This window comes from Mobula birostris, chromosome 19, assembly GCF_030028105.1.
Source record: "Mobula birostris isolate sMobBir1 chromosome 19, sMobBir1.hap1, whole genome shotgun sequence".
Taxonomy (NCBI): domain Eukaryota; kingdom Metazoa; phylum Chordata; class Chondrichthyes; order Myliobatiformes; family Myliobatidae; genus Mobula; species Mobula birostris.
Window position 1 is genome coordinate 60,647,624 of NC_092388.1, and position 16,583 is coordinate 60,664,206.

Below are 16,583 nucleotides of genomic sequence, written 5' to 3' on the forward strand. Positions count from 1 at the left end.
ACCTATCAATGTCAATGACTAGGCCTCCACAACCACCTATGTCAATGAATTCCATAGATTCGCTACCCTCTGGCTAACGAAGTTCCTCCTCATCTCTATTCTAACGACACATTCTTATATTCTGACTCCCCCACTATAGGAAATCTCCTGTCCATACCCACTCTGTCTAGACCTTTCAATATTCTGACAGGTTTCAGTGAGATCCCTCCTCATTCTTCTAAACTCCAGCGAGTACAGGCCCAGAGCCATCAAACGCTCCTCATTCGTTAACTCTTTCATTCACAGAATTATTGTTATGGACCTCCTCTGGACCCTCTACACTTTTTTCCTTAGATAAGAAGCCCAAAGGTGCCGCCTGACCAATGCTTTATAAAGACTCAGCATTAAATGGACAAAGAGGGCAGCATCTATCACAATCTGGGACATGCCCTCTTCTCATTACTACCATCAGTGGGGAGGGGAGTACAGGAGCCTGAAGACCCACACTCAACAATTCAGAAACTGTTTCTTCTGCTCCACCACCAGTTTTCAGAGCAGTTAACAGACCCCATGAACACACCTTATTATTCTTTCCTTTTGTGCACTGTTCATTTATTTTTGTAACTTTATATAATTTTAGGTCTTTACACTGTTCTGCTGCTGCAAAACAACATACTTCATGTCATATAAATCAATGATGATAAATCTAACTCCGATAGGAAACCTGTCCCTAATATAACGTTAATTATAGGTCGGAGGAGGCGCGGCAGGTGAATGAGCAAGTGCAGGGATTGGCTGAGAAGGAGCGGCTGATTTAAGAAGCTGGTCGTGAGCAGTAAAGAAAACAGACCTTCCAGGTCGGAGGAGGCACAGCAGGTGAAGCTAATTACTCAAATTATCAGCTAATATAAGCAAGGTTTGCTCTAAGGGAGCGGCCTGTTGGGGAGCGGTCTTGTTGAGACAAGTGCCTTGTGAGAAAAGTGTGAGTCTTTGGCTCGAGAGTCTTCGGCGAGGAGGCTGAGAGAGGAGACTACGCCACAGTTGGAGAGGGTGAGAAGTGGTGAAGAGATGACCGCTGGGCTGATTCAGTGTGCTGCGTGCATGATGTGGGAGGTCAGGGACACTGATAGTACCTCTGGATCCTACACCTGTAGAAAATGTGTCCAGATTCAGCTTCTGAAGGACCGTGTTGCAGCACTGGAGAGGCAACTGGATGACCTTAGGTTCATCCAGGAAAACGCAAGTTTTCTGGACAGGATCTACAGTGATGTCGTTACACCGAGGATACCGGAAGAGAGAAGGGGGGCGACGATGAGCGAGGAAAAGATGCTTGAAGTACAGGGGACCCCGGGAGATGTGCCTTTCGTAAACCGGTTCACCCTCTTGGAAGCTGTCGGAACAGAAGATGATGCCAGCCTGAGAGGCGGTCAGGTCTGCGAGTCAACTATTGGCGCTGAAGCAAATCCGAGGAGACAGACGTCAGGTAGAGCCGTGGTTGTAGGGGACTCCATAGTGAGAGGTACAGAAAGGGGTTTCTGTGGCAACAGGCGAGATTTAAGGATGGTGTGTTGCCTCCCTGGTGCCGGGATCCAGGATGTCACAGACCGATTGCAGGGAATCCTCAAGAGTGAAGGTGAACATCAGGAAGTGATGGTGCATGTTGGCACAAATGACGTGGGGAAGAAGAGGAAAGACATTCTACAGCATGACTTCAGAGAACTCGGAAGGCGGCTGAAAAGCAGGACTTCCAGGATGGTTATCTCCGGTTTGCTTCCAGTTCCTCGTGCTGGAGTAGGCAAGAACAGGGAGATAATGGATCTGAATGTGTGGCTGAGGAACTGGTGCAGGAAGCAAGGGTTTACATTCTTGGACCACTGGGGTATGTTTTGGGATAAGAATGAATTGTACAAAAGGGACGGGTGGCACCTTAATAAGCGGGGCACCAGCAGTCTGGCAGGCAGGTTTGCCTCTGCAACACCGGTGTGTTTAAACTAAGTAGTGGGGGGGAAGGGGACGGACTGGAAATATAAGGATGGAGATAAAGGGAAAGTGAGAATAAGAAAGACAGCAGAATCAACAGAGCAGAAAGCTCGAGAGGGGATCGTACAGTATGGCCAAGTGAAATAGGAATTGATATGGGAGGTGAGGGGAGTAATGAATTAAAAGTATTGTATATGAATGCACGGAGTATAAGAAATAAAGTGGACGAGCTTGAGGCACAGTTGGAAATTGGTAAGTACGATGTTGTGGGAATAACAGAGACATGGCTTCAAGTGGACAGGGCCTGGGAAATGAATATTCAAGAGTATACATCCTATCGAAAGGACAGACTCATGGGCAGAGGGAGTGGGGTGGCTCTGTTGGTGAGGAATGATATTCAGTCCCTTGCGAGGGGGGACGTAGAATCAGGAGACGTAGAGTCAGTATGGATAGAACTGAGAAATTCTAAGGGTAGAAAGACCCTAATGGGAGTTATCTACAGGCCCCCAAACAGTAGTCTGGATGTAGGGTGCAAGTTGAATCAAGAGTTAAAACTGGCATGTCGCAAAGGTAATGCTACAGTTGTTATGGGGGATTTCAACATGCAGGTAGACTGGAGGAATCAGGTTGGTACTAGACCCCAAGAAAGGGAGTTTGTGGAGTCCCTCCGAGATGGATTCTTAGAACAGCTTGTACTGGAGCCTACCAGAGAGAATGCAATTCTAGATTTAGTGTTGTGCAATGAATTGGATTTGATCAGGGACCTCGAGGTAAAGGAGCCATTAGGAGGTAGTGACCATAATATGATAAGTTTTAATCTACAATTTGAGAGGGAGAAGGGAAACTCGGAAGTGTCAGTATTACAGTTGAACAAAGGGAACTATGCTGCTGAGGGAGGAGCTGGCCAAAGTTCAATGGAACAATACCCTAGCAGGGATGACAGTGGAACAGCAATGGCAAGTGCTTCTGGGAATAATGTGGAAGGCGCAGAATCAGTTCATTCCAAAGAGGAAGAAAGATCCTAACAGGAGTAAGGGGAGGCCATGGCTGACAAGGGAAGTAATGGACGGTATAAAAATAAAAGAGAAGAAGTATAACATAGGCCGGAGGATTGGGAAACTTTTAAAGAGCAACAGAAGGTAACTAAAAAGGCAATGCGCGGAGAAAAAATGAGGTACGAAGGTAAACTAGCTAAGAATATAAAGGAGGATAGTAAAAGCTTCTTTAGGTATGTGAAAAGGAAAAAATAGTTAAGATCAAAATTAGGCCCTTGAACACAGAAATGGGTGAATTTATTATGGGGAACAAGGAAATGGCAGACGAGTCAAACAGGTACTTTGGACCTGTCTTCACTAGGGAAGACACAAACAATCTCCCAGATATAATAGTGGCCAAAGGACCTAGGGTAATGGATGAACTGAAAGAAATTTATATTAGGCAGGAAATGGTGTTGGATAGACTGTTGGGCCTGAAGGCTGATAAGTCCCCGGGACCTGATGGTCTGCATCCCAAGGTACTTAAGGAGGTGGCTTTAGAAATCGTGGACGCACTAGTAATCATTTTCCAATGTCCTATAGATTCAGGATCAGTTCCTGTGGATTGGAGGGTGGCTAATGTTGTCCCTCTCTTCAAGAAGGGAGGAAGAGAGAAAACAGGGAATTATAGACCAGTTAGCCTGACATTGGTGATGGGAAAGATGCTGGAGTCAATTATATAAAATGAAATTACGACACATCTGGATAGCAGTAACAGGATTGGTCCGAGTCAGTGTGGATTTACGAAGGGGAAATCGTGCTTGACTAATCTTCTGGAATTTTTTGAGGATGTAACTATGAAAATGGACAAGGGAGAGCCAATGGATGTAGTGTACCTGGACTTTCAGAAAGCCTTTGATAAAGTCCCACATAGGAGATTAGTGGGCAAAATTAGGGCACATGGTATTGGGGGCAGAGTACTGACATGGATTGAAAATTGGCTGGCTGACAGAAAACAAAGAGTAGCCATTAATGGGTCCCTTTTGGAATGGCAGGCGATGACCAGTGGGGTACCGCAGGGTTCAGTGCTGGGACCACAGCTGTTTACAATATATATTAATGATTTAGATGAGGGAATTAGAAGTAAAATTAGCAAATTTGCCGATGACACAAAGCTGGGTGGCAGTGTGAAATTTGAGGAGGATGTTATGAGAATGCAGGGTGACTTGGACAGGCTGAGTGAGTGGGCAGATGCAGTTTAAAGTGGATAAATGTGAGGTTATCCACTTTGGTGGTAAGAACAGGAAGGCAGATTATTATCTAAATGGAGTCAAGTTAGGAAAAGGGGAAGTACAACGAGATCTAGGTGTTCTTGTACATCAGTCACTGAAAGCAAGCATGCAGGTACAGCAGGCAGTGAAGAAAGCTAATGGCATGCTGGCCTTCATAACAAGGGGAATTGGGTATAAGAGCAAAGAGGTCCTTCTGCAGCTGTACAGGGCCCTGGTGAGACCACACCTGGAGTACTGTGTGCAGTTTTGGTCTCCAAATTTGAGGAAGGACATTCTTGCTATTGAGAGAGTGCAGTGTAGGTTCACAAGGTTAATTCCTGGGATGGCGGGACTGTCATATGTCGAAAGATTGGAGCGACTGGGCTTGTATACTCTGGAATTTAGAAGGCTGAGAGGGGATCTTATTGAAACATATAAGATTATTAAGGGATTGGACACGCTGGAGGCAGGAAGCATGTTCCCGCTGATGGGTGAGTCCAGAACCAGAGGCCACAGTTTAAGAATTGGGGGTAGGCCATTTAGAACGGAGTTGAGGAAAAACTTTTTCACCCAGAGAGTGGTGGATATATGGAATGCTCTGCCCCAGAAGGCTGTGGAGGCCAAGTCTCTGGATGCTTTCGAGAAAGAGATGGATAGAGCTCTTAAAGATAGCGGAATCAAAGCTTTTGGGGATAAGCAGGAACTGGATACTGATTGTGGATGATCAGCCATGATCACAATGAATAGCGGTGTTGGCTCGAAGGGCCGAATGGCCTACTCCTGCACCTATTGTCTATTTTCTATAATTATAAACGAGGAAATCTGCAGATGCTGGAAATCCAAAGCATCACACACAAAATGCTGGAGAAACTAAGGGCAGCATCTATGGAAATGAATAAACAGTCGACGTTTTGGGCCAAGACCCTTCATCCAGACTGGAAAGGAAGAGCGAAGATGCCAGAATAAAAAGGTGGGGGGAGGTGAAGGAGGGATAGCTGGTAGGTGAAGTCAGGTGGGTGGGAAAGGTAAAGGGCTAGAGAGGAAGGAATCTGACAGGAGAGAAGAGTGGACTATAGGAGGAAAAGGAAGGAGGAAGGGACCCGGGGGAAGTAATAGGCAGGTGAAAAAAGGTAAAAGGTCAGAGTGAGGAATAGAGGTGGGAAGAAATTTTTTTTACCAGAATGATAAATTAATATTCATGCCATCGGGTTGGAGGCTACCCAGGCGCAATATAACGTGTTGCTTCTCCACCCTGAGGGTGGCCTCATCCTGGCACAACGGACCGACATGTCAGAACAGGATTGGGAATCGGAATTAAAATGTTTGGCCACTGGGAAGTTCAGCTTCTGGCCAATGGAGTGGAGGTGCTCAGCGAAATGTCCCCCAATTTACAGCTGTTCTCTCCAACGTAGAGGAGTCTGCATCAGGAGCACTGTATACAATAGACAACCTCAGCAGATATGCAGGTGAAGTGTTGCCTCACCTGGGAGGACTGTATGGGGCCCTTAACAGAGGTGAGGGAGGAGGTGAATGGGCAGGCGTGGCACTTTGGCTGCTTAAAAGGATAAGTGCTGGGAGGGACAAATGGACAAGGGAATCACGAGGGGGGGGAAGCAGAAGGGTAGGGGGGAGGTAGTGGCATGTTCAGTAGTAGGATCCCTTTGAAGATGCCGAAAGATGTGGAGAACAACGTGTTGGATGCAGAGGCTCAAGGGGTGGTAGGTAAGGACAAGAGGAACCCTAACCCCGTTAAAGCAGCAGGAAGATTGGGTGAGTGCGGATGTCTGGGAAATGGGGGAGATGTGGGTGAGGATAGCATCAATGTTGGAGGAAGGGAAAAACCTGTTCTTTGAAGGAGAACATGTCTGATGTCCTCTAAATGAAAGCTCATCCTGAGAACAGGTGTGGTGGAGATAAAGGCACTGAGAAAAGGGAATAGCATTTTTACAGGAGACAGGATGGGAAGAGGTATAGTCAAAATGGGTATGGGAATCAGGTTTATAAAATATGTCTGTTGACAGTTTGTCTCCAGAGATGGAGGCAGAAAGATTGAGAAAGGGGCTGTCAGAGATGGACCAAGAGAATTTCAGGGCAGGATGGAAGTTCCAGGCAAAGATAATGAAACTGACGAGCTCAGCATGGGAGCATGAACAGTACTAACGCAGTCGTCAATGTAGCGCAGGAAGAGTTGTGAACTATTACTGGGAAAGGCTTTGAATGTGGATTGTTCTACATAGCCAATGAAGAGACAAGCATAGCTCGGGCCCATGGTTTCCTCTCCAGTGTGGAGAAAGTGGGAGGAGCCAAAGGAAAAATTATTGAGGGTGAGGACCAGTTCTGCCAGACAGAGGAGGGTGATGATTGGTTGTTTTTTTTTGTCAAGAAAGAAGTGGAGAGCTCTGAGGCCTTCTTGATGGGGGATAGGGACTGGACATCCATAGTGAAAATGTGGCATTTGAGGCTAAGGAATTGAAAGTTAGTGAGGAAATTGAGAATGTTAGAAGTGTCACAGATGTAGGTGGGAAGAGACTGAACCAAGGGGGATAGAATGAAATTGAGGTATAAGGACATGAGTTCAGTGCGGCAGGAACAAGCTGAGACAACAGGCCAACCTAGACAGTCAGGTTTGTGGATCTTGGGTATGAAGTAGAAGTGAACAGTGAGGGGTAAGGGAACGATGAGTTTGGTGGCAGTGGATAGGACTTCTCCAGAGTTGATGAAGTCAGTGATGGTGCCGGAGATAGTTTCTGATGGTCCCGAGTGGAGTCCTTTTCCAGGGGTAGGTCTGAGGAGGTGTCTAGCCTCAGAAAGGTAAAGGTCAGTCTGCCACACTACAACAGCACCCACTTTGTCTGCGGGTTTGAAGGAAAGGTTGGGATTGGTGTAGAGAGAGAGTGGAGGGCAGTGCATTCAGAAGGAGTGAGGTTCAAGGAGGCGAGAAGAGTGCTGCAGTTGAGCTGGTTGATGTCTCACTGGCAATTCAAAATGCAAAGATCCAGAGCTGAGTGTCCAAGAAGAGGAGGAGGATTGAAGATGGGAGGAGTCATCTGTGCCAGGTGTGCAATCCTAGCCAGAGGCATGGTCTCGAAGACGGAGGTGATGGAAGAAGAGCTACTGGAAGACTAATCAATTCCACTGGCAAGATACATCCATTTTTCTTGAAGCTTGTCTAATTTTTCTTTCCTACATTACAGAAAAAAAATCTGCACAATGACTTTAACAGAACATTGACTGTATCCAATAAAGAAGCACAAGTCTTTGTTCACACTGTCCTATAAACTCCATGCACCCAGGCAAAGGAAGGATTTGCTTAAGCACTGGGAAAATAACCAAATGTTCTATACAACACATCTACTAAATCCATAAGGAGCAGTCTGAGCTCCATGTCCATCAAGTCTATTGATTACAACTATCACAGCCTCAGTGCTCCTAAAAACATAACTACTTGCTGATCCCACCATACAACCATTATTCAGTGTTCTTGTGAAAAGGCATGTGGATTGCAGACAAGGACAAGATGAGAAACTAAAACAGAAGATACTCGAAGAACATAGTAGGCCTGTCTGACAGAGACCTGAGATAGCTACAAAAGAGAAATGCAGATTCTGGTTAGTGTAGGAGTTATGCATAGAATTACAATGGCAAATTACTATAAGGATCACCTTCCTGAAGATGGAAGAGTCTGGGCTAAACAGGATGGAAGCATTCATTGTTAACTCTGAGGGGCTGCCTAAGAATTGCAATGGCAAGCAGGATCCCAAACACAGGTGAAACAGTTTCCAACAAATAAGCAACCTATTCAGGAGAGGAAGGGACAAAGGAATTAGAGGTCAGGAGGAATAAATAAAATTAAGGATAGTTACATTGAATTTGAGAGAGCTGTAAAAGCTGATTGGTTTTAACATTTCAAGAACCAGGGGATCAAATAAGCAATCCTTAATTCAGAGTTAAAATTCCTCAAAGGCACAACTACTACCACTACTCAAAGGCATATCAATATATAATATTAAATTTGTTAAGATTATTTTGCTGTTGTATAAAGGTACCTTTTGGAGGTGTGTCTGGCATAAGACCAACACAATCGGCTTGCAAAGATTTCATCCTTTTGACCAGTTCTCTAGGGGCAGTTGGCCTCGTCTGGGACAGTTCCTGAAGGGGTTGAAACAACAGGTCCATGAAAAGCATTATAAGGCAGGCCAAGGGCACAGAATCATATAACAGCTGATTTAAGACTACGATTCTAGGCTTTATTTAAAGGCAGCTGACAAGTCCCAGACTCTGGCAACTCCAGAAGCAGAAGCAGCAACCCCTATGACTGGGATGAGGTGACAAGAAAACTCCTTGAGATCATGGCCAGTTCACAAGTGTACAAATATTAAAAGTTAGTATCTGTAATAAGGAAACAAGCAAAATAATTGTAGTTACCTATTCCTATTGTGTGTTCTGAAGTGTTGTGACTGCTCTGAAGCAGCAATTTATTACAGAAATAAACTATTAAGAATGTCTGTATACTTCCCATTAGGTAAATCCTTTATTCTGATTGGTTCTGTTGTAGATCTGTTGGTTAGTATCATGACTTGCACTTCTTCATTGAGCAAACATAAGATGGAGATGAAGTCAGTGGGCAGCTGTATTCTGAGTAAAGTGTTCTGTATTCTCTACTGACTATATGGAGAGAGCTGCCAAGTGGAGATGGGGGAGACCGAGAGCTGAATAAAATCACAAAGGGTATATATAGGGAGAATCCACATAGTTTCTTTCGCAGAGAAGGGGAACTACTAACCAGAGTGCATAGGTTTAATGACAGAAGTGAAGGATTTAGAATGAACTAAAGACAACTTCGTCATGCAGTGGATGATGCAGATATGGAATGAGCTGCCAGAGGAAGTGGTTGAAGCAGCATTTAAAGAAAAACACTTGAAAAGGTACATGGATGAAAAAGATTTGGAGAGATATCAACCAATCACAGGCAATGGGACCATTTGGTCACCATGGACAAGTTGGACCAGAGGGCCTGGGGCCACACCATATTACTTGATCATGAAGCCTAAGGTTTTTTTTGAGATTGAAGGATGTCATACAGTGCTGTTTTGTGCAATTTTACAGGATCTGTTACATGCTGCAGATAACGTCTGCTGTACCTCTAGATGGCAGTTGGCTGTAATTACTGAAATGCCTTACATAGTCATGGGTCTCTACCTTATTACAATCTATATTAATAGATCAGAAGTTTTTACCAAGTGCAATATATTCAAGTGGTTCCTAATACAAAGATAGTTGTGAAAGTAAGCTTGTAGGAAACCACATAATGTGATGGAATGTTATCTTATCACTTTGAGAAATATAAAAAAGTGGAACAGTATTTTGTTAGTTTGAAGCAATGAGATGTTGATGTTCAGAGAGATCAAGAAACACAATGGAAGTTGTTGTATTTAATTAAGCAGGCATATGGAACAAGAGCCTTTATCGTAAGAGGGATGGACAATCTGGGTAGGGAAGACTTCTGCAATCATACAGCACTTGTTATAAAAATCTGCTCTCCTTATTTCTGAAAAAATACCCAGGTCTTTAGGAAGATGGAGCCATCTTAAGACTTAGCAGTCTGTCCACAAATATTGCAAATGCAGATGTCCATGTCTGCTGTGAACAAAGTGTGTACTACTGGCCAAGACAGGTAATTAACAAAATAATGTTGTGAAGGCTCCAAATGAGGAACTGGTAAAATAGTGAAAGTGTAAATTGGTACCAGTCTCACTGCAAGAACATGAACTAGGAGGATACAAACAAAGGGTCTGCAAGGCTGATGAACTTAAAAAGGTAAAATACTCTTCAGAATTATATAAAGGACATTCATTTATTAAATTGTTGCAGTAAATGTAAGACTTTACTTTTTGGAGCAAAACTTACTCTCAACTTTTCCACATCTTCATCAATATCTTTCTGCAGATTTTCTTCATAAAATGGTTTAAATTCCTGATTGCATTCTGAAAACAGACAGGGCTAATATTTAACTCTGAACTTCCTTTACAAAGTCTTTTACAGCTACCCTTTGAATAGACAAATACTTTTAAAGCTATAAAGATACGAGAGAGCAAGTACGGGAAAGGAAAAGAAATCAGTATTCGACTGCGCGTTCTTGCTGAAATAGATATAATGGATAGGTCACTGAGTCAAAGCATGGTTCTCTCTGGTCAGCTATTCCACTGGTGACTGGTCTCCAATTTCTGCAGGATATTCCAACATCTGACTTTACAGTCCAGCATCAAGTATCTTTCACACACTCGACACTTCAGTTGCTGCAATTGGGTTTTCGATCTGACACATCAACAGTTCCTTTCCTCTCACAGGTGCTACCTGACCCACTGAGTGTCGCTCCAGAATCCAGCTGCAGTGTCCTGTGACTCCAATATGCTGGAGGAACTCAGCGGTAATTCAGAGAAAAAAGGAATTGCTGACACCCTGCATCAGAACTGAGAGTGGACAGGGGAGGTAGTGATGTGTCCTGAACTGAGGTGGTAGGATGCAGTTCACTAAATCCATGACCAGTATTAGCCCATTCATCTTCACTAAATAATTCTGTAGCTTTTTTTTTGGTTAATCTCTTTGCTTTAATTAATTTCAAGGAGTTTAATGTATTTTAATTAATTTACTTTATTTAATCTATTTGAATAATTTTTAATGGTTCTGATTATCAGAGAAATTTTAAAACAGCAACAGGCCATCAGGAGAAGATCCTCAGGATATGTAGCCCAGGCCTCAGCTATAGCTCACTGTCCACTCTGCTTCTCGCAATGGCCTGAGCCTTCAGCCGATGAATCCTGATGGGCTGTATCACTGCTTGGTTCAGAAACTGCACCAACTTTGATTGCTGGGCACTTCAGAGTGGTACAGACAGCCTAGAGTCAAAGGATGGATGTGAACTTCCCTCCACTGAGAACATTTACAGCAGCAGGTGCGTAAAGAAGGCCTGGAAGATCATCAGGGACACCAGTCACCCCAACCATAAACTGTTTCAGCTGCTTCCGTCTGGCAAACGGTACCACAGCACGAAAGCCAGGACCAACAGGCTACAGGACAACTTCTTTCTACAAGATATTAGACTTATAAATTCACATGTCTGTACACTGCGACGGAGTCATAACGTAAAGATTTTTACTCTCTCATATTGTGGGACAGATGTAAGATTTAAATAAACACATTTCACAAAGTAGTTGGATAGAGTGCAATATGGCCCACAAGTTCGGCTAGGTATTGGGAAAAAATACCCCATACCTCACATTTGCAAGAAGTATTTTACTCAATGGTAGGAAGCAGAAGGTGATAGTGGAAGATTGTTTCCTAGACTGGAGGCCAGTGACTAGTGATGTACGTAGGGATTGGTGCTCGTACTTTGTTTGTTCATTAGTTTTAAATAATTTCGGTGAGAGTGTACAAGGCATGGTTAGTAAGTTTGCAGACGATATTAAAATAGGTGGTTATCATAGACAGTGAAGAAATTCATCAAAAATCACAGGGGTAAGTGATATGAGAATTGGCAAATGGCATTCAATCCAGGTAAGGGCGAGATGTTGTATTTTAGGGTGAAACCAGGTCAGGGCTTACAGAGATAGCGAATGGCAGCATCCTGTGGAACAGAGGGACCCAGGAGAACTACATAGTTTGAGAGTGGCATCACAGGTAAACAGAACGGTAAGAAAAGTATTTTACACATTAGCCTTCATCAGTCAGGGCACCGAGTTTGCTGCTGCTGGAATGGAATGCTGCAGTTGTACAAGAGGCTGGTAGGGCTGCACTTGGGAGTATCGCATACAGTTTTGTTTACCCTTTATTGGAAAGACCTCTTTAAGGTGGAAAGAGTGCAAAGATTTAGGAGAATTTTGCCAGAACTTGTGGTCTTGAGTTATAGTTAGAGGTTAGGCAGGAATGTAGGAAACTGAGGGGTGACCTTGTAGAGGTGTATAAAATCATAAGGGGCGTAAATACAAAAGAACACACAGTCCTTCCTCCCCCACCCCCCAGAGAAGAGGCAATAGATTTAAGGTCAGATGGGAAAGATTTAAAGGGGAACACTTTTCACAAAGAGAGTGATGGAAGGATGATATGGAACAAGGTGGGGGAGGAAGTGGCAGAAGTTGGTATAATAACATGTAAGATATTTTGCCAAGTACATCACTAGGAAGGATTTAGAGCAGGGGTTCCCAGTCTGAGGTGCACAGACCCCTTGCTCAATGGTATTGGTCCATGGCATAAAAAAGTTGGGGAAGCCCTGGTTCAGAGCAATATGGGACAAATTTGGCATGGAGCTAGCTTGGTTTGCATGACAGACATGAGGCACCTTGGTTGGCAAGATCGAGTTAGGCTGAAGGGCCTGTTTGCAGGCTGCATTCATCTATGACTCCATCTAAAACCTTTGGTTATAATGGAGTCACTTCTGCTGACTTTAATGACAAGCATAATTGTGTTGAGTGTGTATGGGATGTCCAGGAAGGGGTGGCACTTCTGGTGGCGGGCTTGTTGTGCTCCCTCCAGGGGCAGCTCGTTCACCTTCGGTCCCCACTTGCCATGCAGCTCTTACCTGTGGCTCCAGGTAATTGTTTCCATGCAACAGAGGCCACACTCCAGTACACTGTGTCAACAGGTAGGGTAAACCAGGCGAGGGTAGCTGGGAAGCTCAACCCCGGTGAGACAGGAATGTGCCTATCCCAGCAAAGTGAAGCCAGTTCTGGCAGATTGGGTGGATGAGATCAATTACAAGACTCAAAGGCCAAGAAGATGGTGCTGCAACACTTCATGGAGAGTGAGAGGCATGACAAGGCACAGAAGACGTCATGGCTATCCACTGCAGCTGACAAAGTCTTCAGCTGTGATGATTTTTCATACCATTGTACCAAGATTTTTGAGACCAAGAGAGTGGAACTGCCCCAGTGCAATGGTTTTTTCCACTATAAAAATCCTCCCGCACAGGTTACATACATCATCAGAAACGACAGACAACCAACACAATTGTGTGTTGTAGATTAAAAGTCTATTGCAAGATGCACAGCATCAATTAAAATTAAATATATCCACATCCACAATTACAGTAATATTCAGCTTACACTTGGATAGAGTGGACAGCCAGAAACTTCTGAACAGGGGCGATATGGCTAATACAAGGCAACATAATTTTAAGATGATTGGAGGAAATTATGTGGAGAACACCCTTATAGGGATGGTGGTAAAGGCAGATACATTAGGGACATGATGATAGAAAAATGGATGACTATGTAGAAGGGAAGGGTTAGATTGATCTTAGAGGAGTTTGAAAGGTTGGCACAACATTGTGAGCCAAAGGGCCTGCACTGTGATGCAATGTTCTATGTTCTACAATGAAGTGCTACTATGGGTAAAAATACAGGATAGCAGAGAAAAGAATTATACCCCCAGCAATGTGAAAAGATGCAGTCATTATTCTGTTTATGCAGGTCATGTTTGCCTAGGTTTCTACAATGGGACTGACAGCTCTTACGAAGGGGTTAAAGGTCAAGATGCTGCCCACCTGAAAATGTTGGTCTCTCCTCTGATTTACTTGCCCAGCAATTCTCCATCAATGAAACCATCTCTTTAGGGGATCCTTCAGGAATGAGATTTTGATCAGGGCGATCTCCTCTGAGAACTAGGTGCATAACCTGGGCATCATTTAATGCATCTGAAAAGGTACCAAGAAAGAATAAACAGCAGAAATACATTGTGCATAATTTTTAAATGGGCCTGCCAAGAAACAGGCAACAGAAGTCAGCTGTAAATTTGTTTTTATGTTTGATAGTAATGGCTCGGTTTCTCTCTTCTCAGAAGCTGCTGTCTCCCACGCATTTTGTTTTCATTGTGGAATGAGTGCAATTGTGGTGAAATTAGCACTTATGCTGAACAAGCACATTTACACATCAATATCTTTATACAGTACATTAAATACCCCCAAGAATCTTCACTGTCAAACTATCAAACAAAATATCGTACTAAACTACGTAAGATTTGGGCAAATGACTACAGCAAACAGGGCCAATTCCCAATTCATCTAATGGGAAGAATAATCTCAATCTGTTTCAATTCACCATCTCCCAGTATGTCTCTTTCAAGACCTAACACAACACAGAAATCTCAAGATTCTCAGAATATGTTGTAAATGCTCTGCATGTCAGGCAGCAACTGTGGAGAGAGAAACAGTTAATAGTTCAGATTAATAACCTCAAATCACAAAAAGAAATCAGAATAATGATGAATACATTATTTCTGGCCAGAGGATAGCAAAAGGATAGACAAGTTGACAAACGGTAGCAAATATTACTGAGTCTGTACTAACATAGGCTTCTGCAAGCAGGGACAATCACCAGCATATACTGGTTTTCATGTCAGTATAACATCATTACATTTATACAATTAAGTGGGCATCTGGACTGCTGAGAAGAGGAACATAATGAAAATGGGTCACTCTGATAGCCAAACGTAAACACGAGGAATTCTGCAGATGCTGGAAATTCAAGCAACACACATCAAATTTGCTGGTGAACGCAGCAAGCCAGGCAGCATCTCTAGGAAGCGGTACAGTCGACGTTTCGGGCCGAGACCCTTTGTCAGGACTCACCCTTCCTGATGAAGGGTCTTGGTCCAAAACGTCGACTGTACCTCTTCCTAGAGATGCTGCCTGGCCTGCTGCGTTCACCAGCAAATTTGATGTGTGTCACTCTGATAGCCAAGCTGCCAGGTTCTTTGAACAATTTGTGTAGTATTGAAATTTGCCAGAAAAGGAACCCCAGACCTGCCCAGCAATTGCTGCAGTTCCATCTAGCTTTTCAGTAAAATATTAATGGAAACCAGGTGCTATGTTTGATTATGGCGGGACTAGTGCCCATTCTCTAAATTCAATGGAAGGACAAGTGAACTTTCATCAGAGTCATCTCCTAAGTCAACATCTCCTGCCTGGCTACACTGAGCTGGGCATTGCACTCCGGGCCCTGCTGTAAATGATAATCAAGTGGACAGAGAAAACTACTTAAGAATAAATTAAAAACCTCGAGTTTATGCATCAGGAGCAAACAAAAGCCCTGTGTTAGCACTGAACAATATTCAAAAACCACACTGGAAAAGAAATAATTAGAAAATACAAAGAATGAACAGCAAATGTTAATGAACAGTAGAAAAGTACATTTGTCAGGAGTAACTCACTTTCATATGGTTCTTTATTAGTCAGAATCACCCACACTACAATGGAAAAGCTATACACGTCGGATTTTTCTGTGGCTTTGGTATTTAGTGACAGCAAATGCTCAGGTGCCAGGTATGCCAGTGTGCCTGCATTATTCTGGAGCTTCGAACCCATTTGGCGCCTTCTCTTCAATTCTTCGGTAGTCAATCGACTCCAAGTTCTGAAAATTGACACACCTAGATCTGCGATCTAAAAGGTAAAGACAATCAGACTCCAATAAGGAAGCAAGCAAAGTTTCTCCTAATCTGACATATAACATGATATAGTCTGTAAAAGAATAAATTTGGCTGTTTGAGGATTTTCTGTGCTTTAGAAGTCTATATCCGTAGTAATTAATCATTAACATTGGTGATAAGTACTGATACTGGTAAATAGACCCCACTTTGCACCTTTGGTCAATCTTCTTCTCCTAGGCGGTCCTATATGCCCATGGATCCCTTTAAGAAAAGCAACACTGGAAACCGCTGGCTCATCACCACTCCAAGTGGAGAAGCAGCATTCAGAATTTTTAGGCATGCATAAGGAGCACATACAGGCCACATGTAAGAGAGTGTAGAAGAGAGCGTCAATGCACAAACCATCCATCTTTGACAGAGAGACCCAATTCCAAAACTGGTCACCTCAGAATAGTGGACCTGTTTGGGACCCAAGGCTTGTAAGCAACATGGCTTGGTTAAATAGCTAAAGTGATTAATTTAAGGCTTTAACACTGGGGATATTGCGTTGGGAAAGGACAATGACATTAATTCACTGGAAGAATAAATCTCAAAGATTTTGCATCAACAGAACTTCTGCTAATTTTCAAGCTGCCACTTGTAGGCAGCCCTGATTTCAGAAGAGAACACAGAACATTGCTTCAGTAAATATGGTTGAAAGAGTACAGAGAAAATTTACAAGGCTGTTGCCAGCACTGGAGGACCTGAGATATAAGGAAAGATTGGATAGGTTAGGACTTCATTCTTTGGAATGTAAAAGATTGAGAGGAGATTTGATAGAGGTATACAAAATTATGTGGGGTATAGGGTAAATGCAAGCAGGCTTTTTCTAATGAGGTTGGGTGGGACTACAACTAGAGGTCATGGGTTAAGGGTGAAAGGTCTAAGGGGAACATGAGAGCAGTGAAAGCGTGGAACAAAC

General features: G+C 43.4%; 1 protein-coding gene across 5 annotated transcripts in view; it reads right to left on the bottom strand.

Annotated features, from left to right (window-relative positions):
* Positions 1-16,583, bottom strand: part of ripk1l (receptor (TNFRSF)-interacting serine-threonine kinase 1, like) — a 138,181-nt gene that overhangs the window by 36,087 nt on the left and 85,511 nt on the right. For all 5 annotated transcript variants that reach the window (XM_072283705.1, XM_072283707.1, XM_072283704.1 and 2 more), the window contains 4 exons: positions 15,407-15,635; positions 13,743-13,892; positions 10,112-10,188; positions 8,251-8,353 (listed from right to left, as the gene is read on the bottom strand). In XM_072283705.1, the coding sequence (XP_072139806.1) occupies positions 8,251-8,353; positions 10,112-10,188; positions 13,743-13,892; positions 15,407-15,635 (559 nt within the window). The remainder of the gene's footprint in view (positions 1-8,250; positions 8,354-10,111; positions 10,189-13,742; positions 13,893-15,406; positions 15,636-16,583) is intronic.